This window comes from Oncorhynchus nerka, unplaced genomic scaffold (genome assembly GCF_034236695.1).
Source record: "Oncorhynchus nerka isolate Pitt River unplaced genomic scaffold, Oner_Uvic_2.0 unplaced_scaffold_838, whole genome shotgun sequence".
Lineage (NCBI taxonomy): Eukaryota > Metazoa > Chordata > Actinopteri > Salmoniformes > Salmonidae > Oncorhynchus > Oncorhynchus nerka.
In genome coordinates this window covers 17,290-40,148 of record NW_027040430.1, presented here as the reverse complement: position 1 = coordinate 40,148, position 22,859 = coordinate 17,290, and the positions used below count along the sequence as shown (strand labels likewise).

The following is a 22,859-nucleotide window of genomic DNA, read 5'->3' as shown; positions in this document are numbered from 1 at the left end:
GGTCATAAAAGAGTATTGCATGTCATACTCTTTCTCTGGTGAGATAGTTTCAGCAGAGAGGAAGAGGAGAAGCCGTGGGCAGTGTGTTTGACAGCCCGGTGTTAAAGGTTCTTACCATGAAGAAGGTAACCGTGGGCAGCGTGGGTGTTAAAGGGTGTTAAAGGTTCTTACCATGTGTGTGCCTTGGGTAGGTTGTCTGTGTTGGCCTCTATCAGATGGATGGTGAACAGCCTTGGGCCTGCTGAACCTGTAGAACCTTACACACACACATTCTAGTTATCACTGTTCTAGAACACCACCATCACTGTTCTAGAACACATTCTAGTTATCACTGTTCTAGAACACATTCTAGTTATCACTGTTCTAGAACACCACCATCACTGATGTACAACACATTCTAGTTATCACTGTTCTAGAACACATTCTAGTTATCACTGTTCTAGAACACCAACATCACTGATGTACAACACATTCTAGTTATCACTGTTCTAGAACACCAACATTACTGATGTACAACACATTCTAGTTATCACTGTTCTAGAACACATTCTAGTTATCACTGTTCTAGAACACATTCTAGTTATCACTGTTCTAGAACACCAACATTACTGATGTTCAACACATTCTAGTTATCACTGTTCTAGAACACCAACATTACTGATGTTCAACACATTCTAGTTATCACTGTTCTAGAACACCAACATTACTGATGTACAACACATTCTAGTTATCACTGTTCTAGAACACATTCTAGTTATCACTGTTCTAGAACACATTCTAGTTATCACTGTTCTAGAACACATTCTAGTTATCACTGTTCTAGAACACATTCTAGTTATCACTGTTCTAGAACACCAACATTACTGATGTACAACACATTCTAGTTATCACTGTTCTAGAACACCAACATCACTGATGTACAACACATTCTAGTTATTACTGTTCTAGAACACCAACATCAACTGTTCTAGTTATAGCTGTTCTTTGTTAATAGTGGGGTGTGCGTGCGACCCACCCTGTAGTGCCTTGAATCCCTGTAGTGGAACTCTGGTAGAACCGGTAACAAACTGCAGTAGTCGTCCTCTCCTCTCCTCAGTGAAGCTCTCTACAGCCTCCCAGAACCAGCAAACCACATTACTGTCTACAGCACAGTGCTTCAAACGGGTGTTAGACTTCCAATCTGCTAGGTCTATCTTCCCCAGGCCTCCGATTATCAACTAGGGAGAGACAGGGAGACAGGCCTCCGATTATACACTAGAGAGAGACAGGGAGACAGGCCTCCGATTACACACTAGAGAGAGACAGGGAGACAGGCCTCTGATTATACACTAGAGAGAGACAGGGAGACAGGCCTCCGATTATACACTAGAGAGAGACAGGCCTCCGATTATACACTAGAGAGAGACAGGGAGACAGGCCTCCGATTATACACTAGAGAGAGACAGGGAGACAGGCCTCCGATTACACACTAGAGAGAGACAGGGAGACAGGCCTCCGATTATACACTAGAGAGAGACAGAGAGACAGGCCTCCGATTATACACTAGAGAGAGAGACAGGCCTCCGATTATACACTAGAGAGAGACAGGGAGACAGGCCTCCGATTATACACTAGAGAGAGAGACAGGCCTCCGATTATACACTAGAGAGAGACAGGGAGACAGGCCTCTGATTATACACTAGAGAGAGACAGGGAGACAGGCCTCCGATTATACACTAGAGAGAGACAGGGAGACAGGCCTCCGATTATACACTAGAGAGAGACAGGCCTCCGATTATACACTAGAGAGAGACAGGCCTCCGATTATACACTAGAGAGAGACAGGGAGACAGGCCTCCGATTATACACTAGAGAGAGACAGGCCTCCGATTATACACTAGAGAGAGACAGGGAGACAGGCCTCTGATTATACACTAGAGAGAGACAGGGAGACAGGCCTCCGATTATACACTAGAGAGAGACAGGCCTCCGATTATACACTAGAGAGAGACAGGCCTCCGATTATACACTAGAGAGAGACAGGGAGACAGGCCTCAGATTATCAACTAGAGAGAGACAGGGAGACAGGCCTCCGATTATCAACTAGAGAGAGACAGGGAGACAGGCCTCCGATTATACACTAGAGAGAGACAGGGAGACAGGCCTCCGATTATACACTAGAGAGAGACAGGCCTCCGATTATACACTAGAGAGAGACAGGGAGACAGGCCTCCGATTATACACTAGAGAGAGACAGGGAGACAGGCCTCCGATTATACACTAGAGAGAGACAGGGAGACAGGCCTCCGATTATACACTAGAGAGAGACAGGCCTCCGATTATACACTAGAGAGAGACAGGGAGACAGGCCTCCGATTACACACTAGAGAGAGACAGGGAGACAGGCCTCCGTTTATACACTAGAGAGAGACAGGCCTCCGATTACACACTAGAGAGAGACAGGCCTCCGATTATACACTAGAGAGAGACAGGGAGACAGGCCTCCGATTATACACTAGAGAGAGACAGGGAGACAGGCCTCCGATTATACACTAGAGAGAGACAGGGAGACAGGCCTCAGATTATCAACTAGAGAGAGACAGGGAGACAGGCCTCAGATTATCAACTAGAGAGAGACAGGGAGACAGGCCTCTGATTATACACTAGAGAGAGACAGGGAGACAGGCCTCCGATTATACACTAGAGAGAGACAGGGAGACAGGCCTCCGATTATACACTAGGGAGAGACAGGGAGACAGGCCTCAGATTATACACTAAAGAGAGACAGGGAGACAGGCCTCCGATTATACACTAGAGAGAGACAGGCCTCCGATTATACACTAGAGAGAGACAGGGAGACAGGCCTCCGATTACACACTAGAGAGAGACAGGGAGACAGGCCTCCGTTTATACACTAGAGAGAGACAGGCCTCCGATTACACACTAGAGAGAGACAGGCCTCCGATTATACACTAGAGAGAGACAGGGAGACAGGCCTCCGATTATACACTAGAGAGAGACAGGGAGACAGGCCTCCGATTATACACTAGAGAGAGACAGGGAGACAGGCCTCCGATTATCAACTAGAGAGAGACAGGGAGACAGGCCTCAGATTATCAACTAGAGAGAGACAGGGAGACAGGCCTCAGATGATCAACTAGAGAGAGACAGGGAGACAGGCCTCCGATTATCAACTAGAGAGAGACAGGGAGACAGGCCTCCGATTATCAACTAGAGAGAGACAGGGAGACAGGCCTCCGATTACACACTAGAGAGAGACAGGGAGACAGGCCTCCGATTATACAACTAGAGACAGGAGACAGGCCTCCGATTATACAACTAGAGAGAGACAGAGCAGCTCGATATACACTGAGGAGACAGGAGACAGCCTCCGATTATACACTAGAGAGAGACAGGAGACAGGCCTCCGATTATCACTAGAGAGAGAGACAGGCCTCCGATTATACACTAGAGAGACAGGGACACTCATACCGAGAGAGACAGGCCTCTGATTATACACTAGAGAGAGACAGGGAGACAGGCCTCCGATTATACACTAGAGAGAGCAGGGAGACAGGCCTCCGATTATACACTAGAGAGACAGGAGACAGGCCTCCGACCATATATACCAGAGACAGTGAGACAGGCCTCCGATTATACACTAGAGAGCAGACAGGGAGACAGGCCTCCGATTATACACTGATATAATAGGCCTCCGATTATACACTAGAGAGACAGGGAGACAGGCCTCCGATTACACACTAGAGAGAGACAGGAGACAGGCCTCCGTTGTATACATCATTAGAGAGACAGGAGACAGGCCTCCGATTATACACTAGAGAGAGACAGGAGACAGGCCTCCGTTTATACACTAGAGAGACAGGCCTCCGATTATACATTAGAGAACAGGAGACAGGCCTCCGATTACACACTAGAGAGAGACAGGGAGACAGGCCTCCGTTTATACACTAGAGAGAGACAGGGAGACAGGCCTCCGATTACACACTAGAGAGACACAGGGAGACAGGCCTCCGATTATACACTAGAGAGAGACAGGCCTCCGATTATACACTAGAGAGAGACAGGGAGACAGGCCTCCGATTATACACTAGAGAGAGACAGGGAGACAGGCCTCCGATTACACACTAGAGAGAGACAGGGAGACAGGCCTCCGATTATACACTAGAGAGAGACAGGGAGACAGGCCTCCGATTACACACTAGAGAGAGAGAGACAGGCCTCCGATTATACACTAGAGAGAGACAGGCCTCCGATTATACACTAGAGAGAGACAGGGAGACAGGCCTCCGATTACACACTAGAGAGAGACAGGGAGACAGGCCTCCGTTTATACACTAGAGAGAGACAGGGAGACAGGCCTCCGATTACACACTAGAGAGAGACAGGGAGACAGGCCTCCGATTATACACTAGAGAGAGACAGGGAGACAGGCTCCGATTATACACTAGAGAGAGACAGGCCTCCGATTATACACTAGAGAGAGACAGGCCTCCGATTATACACTAGAGAGAGACAGGAGACAGGCCTCCGATTATACACTAGAGAGAGACAGGGAGACAGGCCTCCCGATTATACACTAGAAGACAGGCCTCCGATTATACACTAGAGAGAGACAGGAGACAGGCCCTCCATTTACACACTAGAGAGAGACAGGAGACAGGCCTCCACGATTATACATAGAGAGAGACAGGGAGACAGGCCTCCGATTATACACTAGAGAGAGACAGGGAGACAGGCCTCCGATTACACACTAGAGAGAGACAGAGAGAGACAGGCCTCAGATTATACACAGAGAGAGAGACAGAGCCTCAGAGAGACTAGAGAGACAGACAGGAGACAGAGAGAGTTACACACAGAGAGAGACAGGGAGACAGGGAGACAGAGAGAGAGTTTATACAGAGAGAGACAGGAGACAGGCCTCCGATTATACACAGAGAGACAGGGAGATAGGAGACAATTACACAGAGAGAGACAGGAGACAGAGAGGCCTCCGATTATACACTAGAAGACAGGCCTCTGATTATACAGACTAGAGAACAGGCCTCCGATTATACACTAGACAGAGACAGAGAGAGACAGGCCTCGAGACAGAGAGAGAGACAGGAGACAGGCCTCGTTTATACACTAGAGAGAGAGAGAGACAGGCCTCGATTACAGAGAGAGAGAGACAGAGAGACAGAGCCTCTGATTATACACTAGAGAGACAGGCCTCCGATTATACACTAGAGAGAGACAGGGAGACAGGCCTCCGATTACACACTAGAGAGAGACAGGGAGACAGGCCTCCGTTTATACACTAGAGAGAGATAGGCCTCCAATTATACACTAGAGAGAGACAGGGAGACAAGGCCTCCGATTATACACTAGAGAGAGACAGGGAGACAGGCCTCTGATTATACACTAGAGAGAGACAGGCCTCCGATTATACACTAGAGAGAGACAGGCCTCCGATTTACAGAGAGACAGAGAGACAGGAGACAGGCCTCCGATTATACACTAGAGAGACAGGAGACAGGCCTCCGATTATACACTAGAGAGACAGGCCTCCGATTATACACTAGAGAGAGACAGGGAGACAGGCCTCCGATTACACACTAGAGAGAGACAGGGAGACAGGCCTCCGATTATACACTAGAGAGAGACAGGGAGACAGGCCTCCGATTATACACTAGAGAGAGACAGGGAGACAGGCCTCCGATTACACACTAGAGAGAGACAGGGAGACAGGCCTCCGTTTATACACTAGAGAGATACAGACAGGGGAGACAGGCCTCCGATTACACACTAGAGAGAGACAGGAGACAGGCCTCCGATTATACACTAGAGAGAGACAGAGACAGGCCTCCGATTATACACTAGAGAGACAGGAGACAGGCAGACCGATTACACTGAGAGACAGGGAGACAGGCCTCCGTTTATACACTAGAGAGAGACAGGGAGACAGGCCTCCGATTACACACTAGAGAGAGACAGGGAGACAGGCCTCCGATTAGAGACTAGAGACAGAGACAGGCCTCCGATTATACACTAGAGAGACAGGCCTCCGATTATACACTAGAGAGACAGGCCTCCGATTATACACTAGAGAGAGACAGGGAGACAGGCCTCCGATTACACTAGAGACAGGGAGACAGGCCTCCGTTTATACAGAGAGAGAGAGACAGGGAGACAGGCCTCCGATTACACACAGAGAGAGACAGGGAGACAGGCCTCTGATTATACAGAGAGAGAGACAGAGACAGGCCTCAGATTAGACACTAGAGACAGAGACAGGCCTCCGATTATACACTAGAGAGAGACAGGAGACAGGCCTCCGATTACACAGAGAGAGAGACAGGGAGACAGGCCTCCGATTATACACTAGAGAGAGACAGGAGACAGGCCTCCGTTTATACACTAGAGAGAGACAGAGACAGAGAGAGATTATACACTAGAGACAGAGACAGGCCTCCGTTAGACAAGGCCTCCGATTATACACTAGAGAGAGACAGGGAGACAGGCCTCTGATTAGACACTAGAGAGAGACAGGGAGACAGGCCTCCGATTATACACTAGAGACAGAGACAGGCCTCCCGATTATACACCTAGAGAGACAGGAGACAGGCCTCCGATTACACACTAGAGAGAGACAGGAGACAGGCCTCCGATTATACACTAGAGAGACAGGAGACAGGCCTCCGATTATACACTAGAGAGAGACAGGGAGACAGGCCTCCGATTATACACTAGAGAGAGACAGGAGACAGGCCTCCGATTATACACTAGAGAGACAGGGAGACAGGCCTCCGATTATACACTAGAGAGAGACAGGGAGACAGGCCTCTGATTATACACTAGAGAGACAGGCCTCCGATTATACACTAGAGAGAGACAGGGAGACAGGCCTCCGATTATACACTAGAGAGAGAGAGACAGGCCTCCGATTATACACTAGAGAGAGACAGGGGAGACAGGCCTCCGATTATACACTAGAGAGAGACAGGGAGACAGGCCTCCCGATTATACACTAGAGAGAGACAGGGGACAGGCTCTGATTATACACTAGAGAGACAGGGAGACAGGCCTCCGATTATACACTAGAGAGAGACAGGGAGACAGGCCTCCGATTATACACTAGAGAGAGACTAGGGAGACAGGCCTCCGATTATACACTAGAGAGAGACAGGCCTCCGATTATACACTAGAGAGAGACAGGAGACAGGCCTCCGATTATACACTAGAGAGAGACAGGAGACAGGCCTCCCGATTATACACTAGAGACAGGAGACAGGCCTCCGATTACACACTAGAGAGAGACAGGAGACAGGCCTCCGATTATACACTAGGAGAGACAGGGAGACAGGCCTCCGATTATACACTAGAGAGAGACAGGGAGACAGGCCTCCGATTATACACTAGAGAGAGACAGGGAGACAGGCCTCCGATTATACACTAGAGAGAGACAGGGAGACAGGCCTCCGATTATACACTAGAGAGAGACAGGCCTCCGATTATACACTAGAGAGAGACAGGGAGACAGATTATACCTAGAGAGAGACAGGGAGACCCCGATTATACACTAGAGAGAGACAGGGAGACAGGGCCTCCGATTATACACTAGAGAGAGACAGGAGACAGGCCTCCGATTACACACTAGAGAGAGACAGGAGACAGGCCTCCCGTTTATACACTAGAGAGAGACAGGGAGACAGGCCTCCGATTATACACTAGAGAGGAGACAGGCCTCGATTATACACTAGAGAGAGACAGGGAGACAGGCCTCCGATTATACACTAGAGAGAGACAGGCCTCCGATTATACACTAGAGAGAGACAGGCCTCCGATTATACACTAGAGAGAGACAGGGAGACAGGCCTCCGATTACACACTAGAGAGAGACAGGGAGACAGGCCTCCGTTTATACACTAGAGAGAGACAGGGAGACAGGCCTCCGATTACACACTAGAGAGAGACAGGGAGACAGGCCTCCTGATTATACACTAGAGAGAGACAGGCCTCCGATTATACACTAGAGAGAGACAGGGAGACAGGCCTCCGATTACACACTAGAGAGAGACAGGCCTCCGATTATACACTAGAGAGAGACAGGGAGACAAGGCCTCCGATTATACACTAGAGAGACAGAGAGAGACAGGAGACAGGCCTCGATTATACACTAGAGAGGAGACAGGCCGATTATACACTAGAGAGAGACAGGCCTCCGATTATACACTAGAGAGAGACAGGGAGACAGGCCTCCGATTATACACTAGAGAGAGACAGGGAGACAGGCCTCCACAGGCCTCCGATTATACACACTAGAGAGAGACAGGGAGACAGGCCTCCGATTATACACTAGAGAGAGACAGGCCTCCGATTATACACTAGAGAGAGACAGGGAGACAGGCCTCCGATTACACACTAGAGAGAGACAGGGAGACAGGCCTCCGATTATACACTAGAGAGAGACAGGGAGACAGGCCTCCGATTATACACTAGAGAGAGACAGGGAGTCAGGCCTCCGATTATACACTAGAGAGAGACAGGCCTCCGATTATACACTAGAGAGAGACAGGGAGACAGGCCTCCGATTATACACTAGAGAGAGACAGGCCTCCGATTATACACTAGAGAGAGACAGGGAGACAGGCCTCCGATTATACACTAGAGAGAGACAGGGAGACAGGCCTCCGATTATACACTAGAGAGAGACAGGCCTCTGATTATACACTAGAGAGAGACAGGGAGACAGGCCTCCGATTATACACTAGGGAGAGACAGGGAGACAGGCCTCCGATTATACACTAGGGAGAGACAGGGAGACAGGCCTCCGATTATACACTAGAGAGAGACAGGGAGACAGGCCTCCGATTATACACTAGAGAGAGACAGGGAGACAGGCCTCAGATTATACACTAGAGAGAGACAGGGAGACAGGCCTCCGATTATACACTAGAGAGAGACAGGGAGACAGGCCTCCGATTATACACTAGAGAGAGACAGGGAGACAGGCCTCCGATTATACACTAGAGAGAGACAGGCCTCCGATTATACACTAGAGAGAGACAGGCCTCCGATTATACACTAGAGAGAGACAGGCCTCCGATTATACACTAGAGAGAGACAGGCCTCCGATTATACACTAGAGAGAGACAGGGAGACAGGCTTCCGATTATACACTATAACAGACAGGTATAACAGACAGGTATAACAGACAGACAGACAGACAGACAGGACAGACAGACAGACAGACAGGTATAACAGGCAGACAGGTATAACAGACAGGTACACCAGACAGGCAGGTATAACAGACAGACAGGTATAACAAACAGGTACATCAGACAGGTATAACAGACAGACAGGTACAACAGACAGACAGGTACAACAGACAGGTACGACAGACAGGTATAACAGACAGGTATAACAGACACAGACAGACAGACAGACAGACAGACAGACAGACAGACAGACAGACAGACAGACACAGACAGACAGGTATAACAGACAGCGAGACAGGAATAACAGACAGGTATAACAGACAGACAGACAGGTATAACAGACGGGTACAACAGACAGGTACAACAGACAGGCAGGTATAACAGACAGACAGGTATAACAGACAGGTACAACAGACAGGTATAACAGACAGACAGGTACAACAGACAGACAGGTATAACAGACAGGTATAACAGACAGCCAGACAGGAATAACAGACAGGTATAACAGACAGACAGACAGACAGGTATAATAGACGGGTACAACAGACAGGTACAACAGACAGGTACAACAGACAAGACAGGTATAACAGACAGACAGGTATAACAGACAAACAGGTATACCAGACAGGTACAACAGACAGGTATAGCAGACAGGTATAACAGGGAGACAGGTATAACAGACAGACAGGTATAACAGACAGGTACAACAGACAGGTATAACAGACAGACAGGTACACCAGACAGGTACAACAGACAGACAGGTATAACAGACAGGTATACCAGACAGACAGGTACAACAGACAGGTATAACAGGCAGACACAACAGACAGACACAACAGACAGACACAACAGACAGGTACAACAGACAGGTACAACAGACATGTACAACAGACGGGTACAACAGACAGGTACAACAGACAGACAGGTATAACAGAGAGACATAACAGACAGGTACAACAGACAGGTACAACAGACAGGTACAACAGACAGACAGGTATAACAGACAGACAGGTATAACAGACAGGTACAACAGACAGGTACAACAGACAGGTACAACAGACAGACAGGTATAACAGATAGACAGGTATAACAGAGAGACATAACAGACAGGTACAACAGACAGGTACAACAGACAGACAGGTATAACAGACAGACAGGTATAACAGACAGGTACAACAGACAGGTACAACAGACAGACAGGTATAACAGACAGACAGGTACAACAGACAGGTACAACAGACAGGTACAACAGACAGGTACAACAGACAGACAGGTACAACAGACAGACAGGTATAACAGAGAGACATAACAGACAGGTACAACAGACAGGTACAACAGACAGGTACAACAGACAGGTACAACAGACAGACAGGTATAACAGACAGGTACAACAGACAGGTATAACAGACAGACAGGTATAACAGAGAGACATAACAGACAGGTACAACAGACAGGTATAACAGACAGGTACAACAGACAGGTACAACAGACAGGTACAACAGACAGGTATAACAGACAGACAGGTATAACAGACAAACAGGTATACCAGACAGGTACAACAGACAGGTATAGCAGACAGGTATAACAGGCAGACAGGTATAACAGACAGACAGGTATAACAGACAGGTACAACAGACAGGTATAACAGACAGACAGGTACACCAGACAGGTACAACAGACAGACAGGTATAACAGACAGGTATACCAGACAGACAGGTACAACAGACAGGTATAACAGGCAGACACAACAGACAGACACAACAGACAGACACAACAGACAGGTACAACAGACAGGTACAACAGACATGTACAACAGACGGGTACAACAGACAGGTACAACAGACAGACAGGTATAACAGAGAGACATAACAGAGAGACATAACAGACAGGTACAACAGACAGGTACAACAGACAGACAGGTATAACAGACAGACAGGTATAACAGACAGGTACAACAGACAGGTACAACAGACAGGTACAACAGACAGACAGGTATAACAGATAGACAGGTATAACAGAGAGACATAACAGACAGGTACAACAGACAGGTACAACAGACAGACAGGTATAACAGACAGACAGGTATAACAGACAGGTACAACAGACAGGTACAACAGACAGACAGGTATAACAGACAGACAGGTACAACAGACAGGTACAACAGACAGGTACAACAGACAGGTACAACAGACAGGTACAACAGACAGACAGGTACAACAGACAGACAGGTATAACAGAGAGACATAACAGACAGGTACAACAGACAGGTACAACAGACAGGTACAACAGACAGACAGGTATAACAGACAGGTACAACAGACAGGTATAACAGACAGACAGGTATAACAGAGAGACATAACAGACAGGTACAACAGACAGGTATAACAGACAGGTACAACAGACAGGTACAACAGACAGGTACAACAGACAGGTACAACAGACAGGTACAACAGACAGACAGGTACAACAGACAGACAGGAATAACAGAGAGACATAACAGACAGGTACAACAGACAGGTACAACAGACAGGTACAACAGACAGGTACAACAGACAGACAGGTATAACAGAGAGACATAACAGACAGGTACAACAGACAGGTACAACAGACAGGTATAACAGACAGACAGGTACAACAGACAGGTACAACAGACAGGTACCTCCAGCTCCTTGTGGTCAAATGGTTTGAGGAGGTGTTGAGGAATCAGTTGGCTGAATCCTTTCTGCAGAGCTAAGAACTGAGCCTCGATCCCCCTCATAAACCTCCAGGTAACGTAAAGCTTCACGTACTCCTTCTTGTTGTCCTCGGTTACCGGGAGGTTCTGACCGTTGGGTTTCAGCTCGTGTTGAAGGAACTTCCCGAAGGCACTGTGTTCCACGCAGAACGTATGATCTAGAACCGACGAGATGTCATTCTCCCTACACACACACACACACACACACACACACACACACACACACACACACACACACACACACACAGAGATAACATTGTAATACCCAGAAACGAAGAGATACTGCTGGCACAAAGCTAGTGTAATTACTAGTGTGTGGTATTCACGGTATCCAGACCAGACGCTTGTATAGTCCAGGATCAGTAAAGCTAGTGTAATTACTAGTGTGTGTGGTACTCACAGTATCCAGACCAGACTCTTGTCTAGTCCAGGGTCAGTAAAGCTAGTGTAATTACTAGTGTGTGGTACTCACAGTATCCAGACTCTTGTCTAGTCCAGGGTCAGTAAAGCTAGTGTAATTACTAGTGTGTGGTACTCACAGTATCCAGACCAGACACTTGTCTAGTCCAGGGTCAGTAAAGCTAGTGTAATTACTAGTGTGTGTGTGTGGTACTCATGGTATCCAGACTCTTGTATAGTCCAGGGTCAGTAAAGCTAGTGTAATTACTAGTGTGTGGTACTCACGGTATCCAGACTCTTGTCTAGTCCAGGGTCAGTAAAGCTAGAGTAATTACTAGTGTGTGTGTGTGGTACTCACAGTATCCAGACTCTTGTGTAGTCCAGGGTCAGTAAAGCTAGTGTAATTACTAGTGTGTGGTACTCACAGTATCCAGACCAGACTCTTGTCTAGTCCATAGCTAGTGTAATTACTAGTGTGTGGTACTCACAGTATCCAGACCAGACTCTTGTCTAGTCCAGGGTCAGTAAAGCTAGTGTAATTACTAGTGTGTGGTACTCACAGTATCCAGACCAGACTCTTGTCTAGTCCAGGGTCAGTAAAGCTAGTGTAATTACTAGTGTGTGGTAGTCACGGTATCCAGACCAGACTCTTGTCTAGTCCAGAGTCAGTAAAGCTAGTGTAATTACTAGTGTGTGGTACTCACAGTATCCAGACCAGACTCTTGTCTAGTCCAGGGTCAGTAAAGCTAGTGTAATTACTAGTGTGTGGTACTCACAGTATCCAGACCAGACTCTTGTCTAGTCCAGGGTCAGTAAAGCTATTGTAATTACTAGTGTGTGGTACTCACAGTATCCAGACCAGACTCTTGTCTAGTCCAGGGTCAGTAAAGCTAGTGTAATTACTAGTGTGTGGTACTCACGGTATCCAGACCAGACTCTTGTCTAGTCCAGGGTCAGTAAAGCTAGTGTAATTACTAGTGTGTGGTACTCACGGTATCCAGACCAGACTCTTGTCTAGTCCAGGGTCAGTAAAGCTAGTGTAATTACTAGTGTGTGGTACTCACAGTATCCAGACCAGACTCTTGTCTAGTCCAGGGTCAGTAAAGCTAGTGTAATTACTAGTGTGTGGTACTCACAGTATCCAGACTCTTGTCTAGTCCAGGGTCAGTAAAGCTAGTGTAATTACTAGTGTGTGGTACTCACAGTATCCAGACCAGACTCTTGTGAAGTTCAGGATCAGTGGTCTCCAGGTCTTGTAGCATAATAGGTTTGCCCAGCAGCTGCTTGTAGAAGGGCAGGGTGAAGCCTCCGTTGATATAGTGACTGTGGAACACTGCCAGGCCCATCACACGACCCACAAAGTGGAAATACGACAGGTGGTCCTATACACACACCATCATCATCATCATCAGTACTCACAGGGTTGATAGAGTCAGGGTTGATCTGTAGTGTGTGTGTGTATTCACAAGGTTGATCTGTAGTGTGTGTGTGTATTCACAGGGTTGATCTGTAGTGTGTGTACTCACAGGGTTGATAGAGGAGTCAGAGTTGATCTGTAGTGTGTGTACTCACAGGGTTGATAGAGGAGTCAGGGTTGATCTGTAGTGTGTGTACTCACAGGGTTGATCTGTAGTGTGTGTACTCACAGGGTTGATCTGTAGTGTGTGTACTCACAGGGTTGATCTGTAGTGTGTGTACTCACAGGGTTTATAGAGGAGTCAGGGTTGATCTGTAGTGTGTGTACTCACAGGGTTTATAGAGGAGTCAGGGTTGATCTGTAGTGTGTGTACTCACAGGGTTGATCTGTAGTGTGTGTACTCACAGGGTTTATAGAGGAGTCAGGGTTGATCTGTAGTGTGTGTACTCACAGGGTTGATCTGTAATGTGTGTACTCACAGGGTTGATCTGTAGTGTGTGTACTCACAGGGTTGATCTGTAGTGTGTGTATTCACAGGGTTGTCCTGTAGTGTGTGTACTCACAGGGTTGATCTGTAGTGTGTGTACTCACAGGGTTGATCTGTAGTGTGTGTACTCACAGGGTTGATCTGTAGTGTGTGTACTCACAGGGTTAATAGAGGAGTCAGGGTTGATCTGTAGTGTGTGTACTCACAGGGTTTATAGAGGAGTCAGGGTTGATCTGTAGTCTGTAGTGTGTGTACTCACAGGGTTGATCTGTAGTCTGTAGTGTGTGTACTCACAGGGTTGATCTGTAGTCTGTAGTGTGTGTACTCACAGGGTTTATAGAGGAGTCAGGGTTGATCTGTAGTGTGTGTACTCACAGGGTTTATCTGTAGTGTGTGTACTCACAGGGTTGATCTGTAGTGTGTGTACTCACAGGGTTTATAGAGGAGTCAGGGTTGATCTGTAGTGTGTGTACTCACAGGGTTGATCTGTAGTGTGTGTACTCACAGGGTTGATCTGTAGTGTGTGTACTCACAGGGTTGATAGAGGAGTCAGGGTTGATCTGTAGTGTGTGTACTCACAGGGTTTATAGAGGAGTCAGGGTTGATCTGTAGTCTGTAGTGTGTGTACTCACAGGGTTGATCTGTAGTCTGTAGTGTGTGTACTCACAGGGTTGATCTGTAGTCTGTAGTGTGTGTACTCACAGGGTTTATAGAGGAGTCAGGGTTGATCTGTAGTGTGTGTACTCACAGGGTTTATCTGTAGTGTGTGTACTCACAGGGTTGATCTGTAGTGTGTGTACTCACAGGGTTTATAGAGGAGTCAGGGTTGATCTGTAGTGTGTGTACTCACAGGGTTGATCTGTAGTGTGTGTACTCACAGGGTTGATCTGTAGTGTGTGTACTCACAGGGTTGATCTGTAGTGTGTGTACTCACAGGGTTGATCTGTAGTGTGTGTACTCACAGGGTTTATAGAGGAGTCAGGGTTGATCTGTAGTGTGTGTACTCACAGGGTTTATAGAGGAGTCAGGGTTGGTCTGTAATGTGTGTACTCACAGGGTTGATCTGTAATGTGTGTACTCACAGGGTTGTCCTGTAGTGTGTGTACTCACAGGGTTGATAGAGGAGTCAGGGTTGATCTGTAGTGTGTGTACTCACAGGGTTGATAGAGGAGTCAGGGTTGATCTGTAGTGTGTGTACTCACAGGGTTGATCTGTAGTGTGTGTACTCACAGGGTTGATCTGTAGTGTGTGTACTCACAGGGTTGATCTGTAGTGTGTGTACTCACAGGGTTGATCTGTAGTGTGTGTACTCACAGGGTTGATAGAGGAGTCAGGGTTGATCTGTAGTGTGTGTACTCACAGGGTTGATCTGTAGTGTGTGTACTCACAGGGTTGATCTGTAATGTGTGTACTCACAGGGTTGATCTGTAGTGTGTGTACTCACAGGGTTGATAGAGGAGTCAGGGTTGATCTGTAGTGTGTGTACTCACAGGGTTTATCTGTAGTGTGTGTACTCACAGGGTTGATAGAGGAGTCAGGGTTTATCTGTAGTGTGTGTACTCACAGGGTTTATCTGTAGTGTGTGTACTCACAGGGTTTATAGAGGAGTCAGGGTTGATCTGTAGTGTGTGTACTCACAGGGTTTATCTGTAGTGTGTGTACTCACAGGGTTGATAGAGGAGTCAGGGTTGATCTGTAGTGTGTGTACTCACAGGGTTGATCTGTAGTGTGTGTACTCACAGGGTTGTCCTGTAGTGTGTGTACTCACAGGGTTGATAGAGGAGTCAGGGTTGATCTGTAGTGTGTAAATGTTGTCTGTTGAGTACTGGAACAGGCCGTAGTACGGGTTCAACATCTCATGGCACAGCAGGTACAGCCACTCCCTGTATAACCACAATACAATGTTACCACAGCAGGTACAGCCACTCCCTGTATAACCATAATACAACGTTACCACAGCAGGTACAGCCACTCCCTGTATAACCATAATACAACGTTATTACAACGTTACCAGAGCAGGTACAGCCACTCCCTGTATAACCTTAATACAACGTTATTACAACGTTACCACAGCAGGAACAGCCACTCCCTGTATAACCACAATACAACGTTATTACAACGTTACCACAGCAGGTACAGCCACTCCCTGTATAACCATAATACAATGTTACCAACGTTATTGTATAACCACAACAATGTTACCACAGCAGGTACAGCCACTCCCTGTATAACCATAATACAATGTTACCACAGCAGGTACAGCCACTCCCTGTATAACCACAATACAATGTTACCACAGCAGGTACAGCCCCTCCCTGTATAACCATATTACAACGTTACCACAGCAGGTACAGCCACTCCCTGTATAACCATAATACAACGTTATTACAACGTTACCACAGCAGGTACAGCCACTCCCTGTATAACCATAATACAACGTTACCACAGCAGGTACAGCCACTCCCTGTATAACCATAATACAACGTTATTACAACGTTACCACAGCAGGTACAGCCACTCCCTGTATAACCATAATACAACGTTACCACAGCAGGTACAGCCACTCCTGTATAACCATAATACAACGTTATTACAACGTTACCACAGCAGGTACAGCCACTCCCTGTATAACCACAATACAACGTTGTTACCACAGCAGGTACAGCCACTCCCTGTATAACCATAATACAACGTTACCACAGCAGGTACAGCCACTCCCTGTATAACCATAATACAACGTTATTACAACGTTACCACAGCAGGTACAGCCACTCCCTGTATAACCATAATACAACGTTACCACAGCAGGTACAGCCACTCCCTGTATAACCATAATATAATGTTATTACAATGTTACCACAGCAGGTACAGCCACTCCCTGTATAACCATAATACAACGTTAATACAACGTTACCACAGCAGGTACAGCCACTCCCTGTATAACCACAATACAATGTATAACCACAATACAACGTTACCAGCAGGTACAGCCACTCCCTGTATAACCACGTTACCACAATACAGCCACTCCCGTATACCACAGCAGGTACAGCCACTCCCTGTATAACCATAATACAATGTTACCACAGCAGGTACAGCCACTCCCTGTATAACCACAATACAACATTACCACAGCAGGTACAGCCACTCCCTGTATAACCTTAATACAACGTTACCACAGCAGGTACAGCCACTCCCCGTATAACCTTAATACAACGTTATTACAACGTTACCACAGCAGGTACAGCCACTCCCTGTATAACCATAATACAACGTTATTACAACGTTACCACAGCAGGTACAACCACTCCCTGTATAACCATAATACAACGTTATTACAACGTTACCACAGCAGGTACAGCCACTCCCTGTATAACCATAATACAACGTTACCACAGCAGGTACAGCCACTCCCTGTATAACCATAATACAATGTTACCACAGCAGGTACAGCCACACCCTGTATAACCACAATACAATGTTACCACAGCAGGTACAGCCACTCCCTGTATAACCATAATACAACGTTATTACAATGTTACCACAGCAGGTACAGCCACACCCTGTATAACCACAATACAATGTTACCACAGCAGGTACAGCCACTCCCTGTATAACCATAATACAATGTTACCACAGCAGGTACAGCCACTCCCTGTATAACCACAATACAACGTTACCACAGCAGGTACAGCCACACCCTGTATAACCACAATACAATGTTACCACAGCAGGTACAGCCACTCCCTGTATAACCATAATACAACGTTATTACAATGTTACCACAGCAGGTACAGCCACTCCCTGTATAACCATAATACAACGTTATTACAATGTTACCACAGCAGGTACAGCCACTCCCTGTATAACCATAATACAACGTTATTACAACGTTACCACAGCAGGTACAGCCACTCCCTGTATAACCATAATACAATGTTACCACAGCAGGTACAGCCACTCCCTGTATAACCTTAATACAACGTCATTACAACGTTACCACAGCAGGTACAGCCACTCCCTGTATAACCATAATACAACGTTATTACAACGTTACCACAGCAGGTACAGCCACTCCCTGTATAACCATAATACAATGTTATTACAACGTTACCACAGCAGGTACAGCCACTCCTGTATAACCATAATACAACGTTACCACAGCAGGTACAGCCACTCCTGTATAACCTTAATACAACGTTACCACAGCAGGTACAGCCACTCCTGTATAACCATAATACAACATTATTACAATGTTACCACAGCAGGTACAGCCACTCCTGTATAACCATAATACAACGTTATTACAACGTTACCACAGCAGGTACAGCCACTCCTGTATAACCTTAATACAACGTTACCACAGCAGGTACAGCCACTCCTGTATAACCATAATACAACATTATTACAATGTTACCACAGCAGGTACAGCCACTCCCTGTATAACCATAATACAACGTTATTACAACGTTACCACAGCAGGTACAGCCACTCCTGTATAACCATAATACAATGTTATTACAATGTTACCACAGCAGGTACAGCCACTCCTGTATAACCATAATACAATGTTACCACAGCAGGTACAGCCACTCCCTATATAACCATAATACAACGTTACCACAGCAGGTACAGCCACTCCCCGTATAACCTTAATACAACGTTATTACAACGTTACCACAGCAGGTACAGCCACTCCCTATATAACCATAATACAATGTTATTACAACGTTACCACAGCAGGTACAGCCACTCCCTGTATAACCATAATACAACGTTACCACAGCAGGTACAGCCACTCCCTGTATAACCTTAATACAACGTTATTACAATGTTACCACAGCAGGTACAGCCACTCCTGTATAACCTTAATGCAAACGTTACCACAGCAGGTACAGCCACTCCTGTATAACCTTAATACAACGTTATTACAAGCGTTACCACAGCAGGTACAGCCACTCCCTGTATAACCATAATACAACGTTACCACAGCAGGTACAGCCACTCCCTGTATAACCTTAATACAACGTTATTACAATGTTACCACAGCAGGTACAGCCACTCCCTGTATAACCTTAATACAACGTTACCACAGCAGGTACAGCCACTCCCTGTATAACCTTAATACAACGTTATTACAATGTTACCACAGCAGGTACAGCCACTCCCTGTATAACCTTAATACAACGTTACCACAGCAGGTACAGCCACTCCCTATATAACCACAATACAACGTTACCACAGCAGGTACAGCCACTCCCTGTATAACCACAATACAACGTTACCACAGCAGGTACAGCCACTCCCTATATAACCACAATACAACGTTACCACAGCAGGTACAGCCACTCCCTGTATAACCTTAATACAAAGTTACCACAGCAGGAACAGCCACTCCCTATATAACCATAATACAACGTTATTACAATGTTACCACAGCAGGTACAGCCACTCCCTGTATAACCTTAATACAACGTTACCACAGCAGGTACAGCCACTCCCTGTATAACCTTAATACAACGTTACCACAGCAGGTACAGCCACTCCCTGTATAACCATAATACAACGTTATTACAATGTTACCACAGCAGGTACAGCCACTCCCTGTATAACCTTAATACAACGTTATTACAATGTTACCACAGCAGGTACAGCCACTCCCTGTATAACCATAATACAACGTTATTACAACGTTACCACAGCAGGTACAGCCACTCCCTGTATAACCTTAATACAACGTTACCACAGCAGGTACAGCCACTCCCTGTATAACCTTAATACAACGTTACCACAGCAGGTACAGCCACTCCCTGTATAACCATAATACAATGTTATTACAATGTTACCACAGCAGGTACAGCCACTCCCTATATAACCATAATACAACGTTACCACAGCAGGTACAGCCACTCCCTGTATAACCTTAATACAACGTTACCACAGCAGGTACAGCCACTCCCTGTATAACCTTAATACAATGTTATTACAATGTTACCACAGCAGGTACAGCCACTCCCTATATAACCATAATACAATGTTACCACAGCAGGTACAGCCACTCCCTGTATAACCTTAATACAACGTTATTACAATGTTACCACAGCAGGTACAGCCACTCCCTGTATAACCTTAATACAACGTTATTACAATGTTACCACAGCAGGTACAGCCACTCCCTATATAACCATAATACAATGTTACCACAGCAGGTACAGCCACTCCCTGTATAACCTTAATACAACGTTATTACAATGTTACCACAGCAGGTACAGCCACTCCCTATATAACCATAATACAATGTTACCACAGCAGGTACAGCCACTCCCTGTATAACCTTAATACAACGTTATTACAATGTTACCACAGCAGGTACAGCCACTCCCTATATAACCATAATACAATGTTACCACAGCAGGTACAGCCACTCCCTGTATAACCTTAATACAACGTTACCACAGCAGGTACAGCCACTCCCTATATAACCTTAATACAATGTTACCACAGCAGGTACAGCCACTCCCTATATAACCTTAATACAACGTTACCACAGCAGGTACAGCCACTCCCTGTATAACCTTAATACAACGTTACCACAGCAGGTACAGCCACTCCCTATATAACCATAATACAACGTTACCACAGCAGGTACAGCCACTCCCTGTATAACCTTAATACAACGTTACCACAGCAGGTACAGCCACTCCCTGTATAACCATAATACAATGTTACCACAGCAGGTACAGCCACTCCCTGTATAACCATAATACAACGTTACCACAGCAGGTACAGCCACTCCCTGTATAACCATAATACAAACGTTACCACAGCAGGTACAGCCACTCCTGTATAACCATAATACAATGTTACCACAGCAGTACAGCCACTCCCTGTATAACCATAATACAACGTTACCACAGCAGGTACAGCCACTCCCTGTATAACCATAATACAACGTTACCACAGCAGGTACAGCCACTCCCTGTATAACCATAATACAATGTTACCACAGCAGGTACAGCCACTCCCTATATAACCATATTACAACGTTACCACAGCAGGTACAGCCACTCCCTGTATAACCATAATACAACGTTATTACAATGTTATCTCAGCAGGTACATGTTTGACTAATGGTGTTTCTGCACCAATCAAGAGACTGGTGTTTGACTAGCTGTGTTTCTGCACCAATCAAGAGACTGGTGTTTCTGCACCAATCAAGAGACTGGTGTTTGACTAATGGTGTTTCTGCACCAATCAAGAGACTGGTGTTTGACTAATGGTGTTTCTGCACCAATCAAGAGACTGGTGTTTGACTAGCTGTGTTTCTGCACCTAGCAAGAGACTGGTGTTTCTGCACCAATCAAGAGACTGGTGTTTCTGCACCTAGCAAGAGACTGGTGTTTGACTAGCTGTGTTTCTGCACCTAGCAAGAGACTGGTGTTTCTGCACCAGTCAAGAGACTGGTGTTTCTGCACCAATCAAGAGACTGGTGTTTCTGCACCAATCAAGAGACTGGTGTTTCTGCACCAATCAAGAGACTGGTGTTTGACTAGCCGTGTTTCTGCACCAATCAAGATACTGGTGTTTCTGCACCAATCAAGAGACTGGTGTTTGACTAGCTGTGTTTCTGCACCAATTAAGATACTGGTGTTTCTGCACCAATCAAGAGACTGGTGTTTGACTAGCTGTGTTTCTGCACCAATTAAGATACTGGTGTTTCTGCACCAATCAAAGAGACTGGTGTTTGACTAGCCGTGTTTCTGCACCAATCAAGATACTGGTGTTTCTGCACCAATCAAGAGACTGGTGTTTGACTAGCTGTGTTTCTGCACCAATCAAGGTGTTTCTGCACCAATCAAGAGACTGGTGTTTCTGCACCAATCAAGAGGCTGGTGTTTCTGCACCAATCAAGAGACTGGTGTTTCTGCACCAATCAAGAGACTGGTGTTTGACTAGTGGTGTTTCTGCACCAATCAAGAGACTGGTGTTTGACTAGCCGTGTTTCTGCACCAATCAAGAGACTGGTGTTTAACTAGCCGTGTTTCTTCACCAATCAAGAGACTGGTGTTTCTTCACCAATCAAGAGACTGGTGTTTCTTCACCAATCAAGAGACTGGTGTTTCTGCACCAATCAAGAGACTGGTGTTTGACTAGCCCGTGTTTCTGCACCAATCAGAGACTGGTGTTTAACTTATTAAGGGCGTGGTACCGAAGTGGGGACCACAATCCCAGCGGAAATGCTCAAGAGCGCCACCCATAGAGGTTGATAAACCTCAAACTTTCATTAAAATTGACATACAATATACTGAATTAAAGCTACACTCGTTGTGAATCTATCCACCAAGTCAGATTTGTAAAATGCTTTTCGGGGAAAGCATGAGGAGCTATTATCTGATACCATGCACCCTCAAAATACTGCACCGTCACCTAAAACGACAGATTTTGCGTTAGCCGTCGCAAACGAAAACGCTGAAATAAAATATAAAACATTCATTACCTTTGAGAGCTTCTTTCTTGGCACTCCTAGATGTCCATAAACATCATTTAGGGTCTTTTTCGATTAAATCGGTCCATATATAGCCTAGATATCGAGCTAAGAATACTGTGCGAGTATAGAAAAAATTA

General features: G+C 46.2%; 2 protein-coding genes across 3 annotated transcripts in view; both read right to left on the bottom strand.

Moving 5' to 3' along the window:
- Nucleotides 1-118, bottom strand: part of syngr3a (synaptogyrin 3a) — a 4,765-nt gene extending 4,647 nt beyond the window's left edge. Inside the window, exon 1 of the mRNA XM_065016837.1 lies at nt 74-118. Within this exon, the coding sequence (XP_064872909.1) occupies nt 74-118 (45 nt within the window). The remainder of the gene's footprint in view (nt 1-73) is intronic.
- A 10-nt stretch (nt 119-128) lies between these two features.
- Nucleotides 129-16,134, bottom strand: LOC135571018 (E3 ubiquitin-protein ligase SMURF1-like). 2 transcript variants are annotated; one of them, XM_065016834.1, is made up of 5 exons: nt 16,003-16,134; nt 13,534-13,712; nt 11,857-12,115; nt 1,016-1,217; nt 129-247 (listed from the first exon to the last, which is right to left on the bottom strand). In XM_065016834.1, the coding sequence occupies exons 1-5, from the start codon at nt 16,087-16,089 to the stop codon at nt 168-170; spliced, it is 807 nt and encodes a 268-aa protein (XP_064872906.1). In that variant the 5' UTR covers nt 16,090-16,134; the 3' UTR covers nt 129-167. The 2 variants fall into 2 exon arrangements, with proteins under 2 accessions (XP_064872906.1, XP_064872907.1); XM_065016835.1 differs by lacking the exon at nt 16,003-16,134 and adding an exon at nt 13,903-13,957 and having other exon boundaries at nt 129-256.
- Nucleotides 16,135-22,859: the final 6,725 nt, after the last annotated feature.

What these genes read in the sequence shown, in the direction of transcription:
- LOC135571018 (XM_065016834.1), bottom strand. Translation starts at nt 16,089, where the DNA reads ATGTTGAACCCGTACTACGGCCTGTTCCAGTACTCAACAGACAACATT. An exon ending in AAGAGTCTGGTCTGGATACT is followed by an intron (nt 12,116 to 13,533) that starts GTGAGTACCACA and finishes GTGTGTGTGTAG; the next exon opens with GGAGAATGACATCTCGTCGG. An exon ending in TTGACCACAAGGAGCTGGAG is followed by an intron (nt 1,218 to 11,856) that starts GTACCTGTCTGT and finishes GTCTCTCCCTAG; the next exon opens with TTGATAATCGGAGGCCTGGG.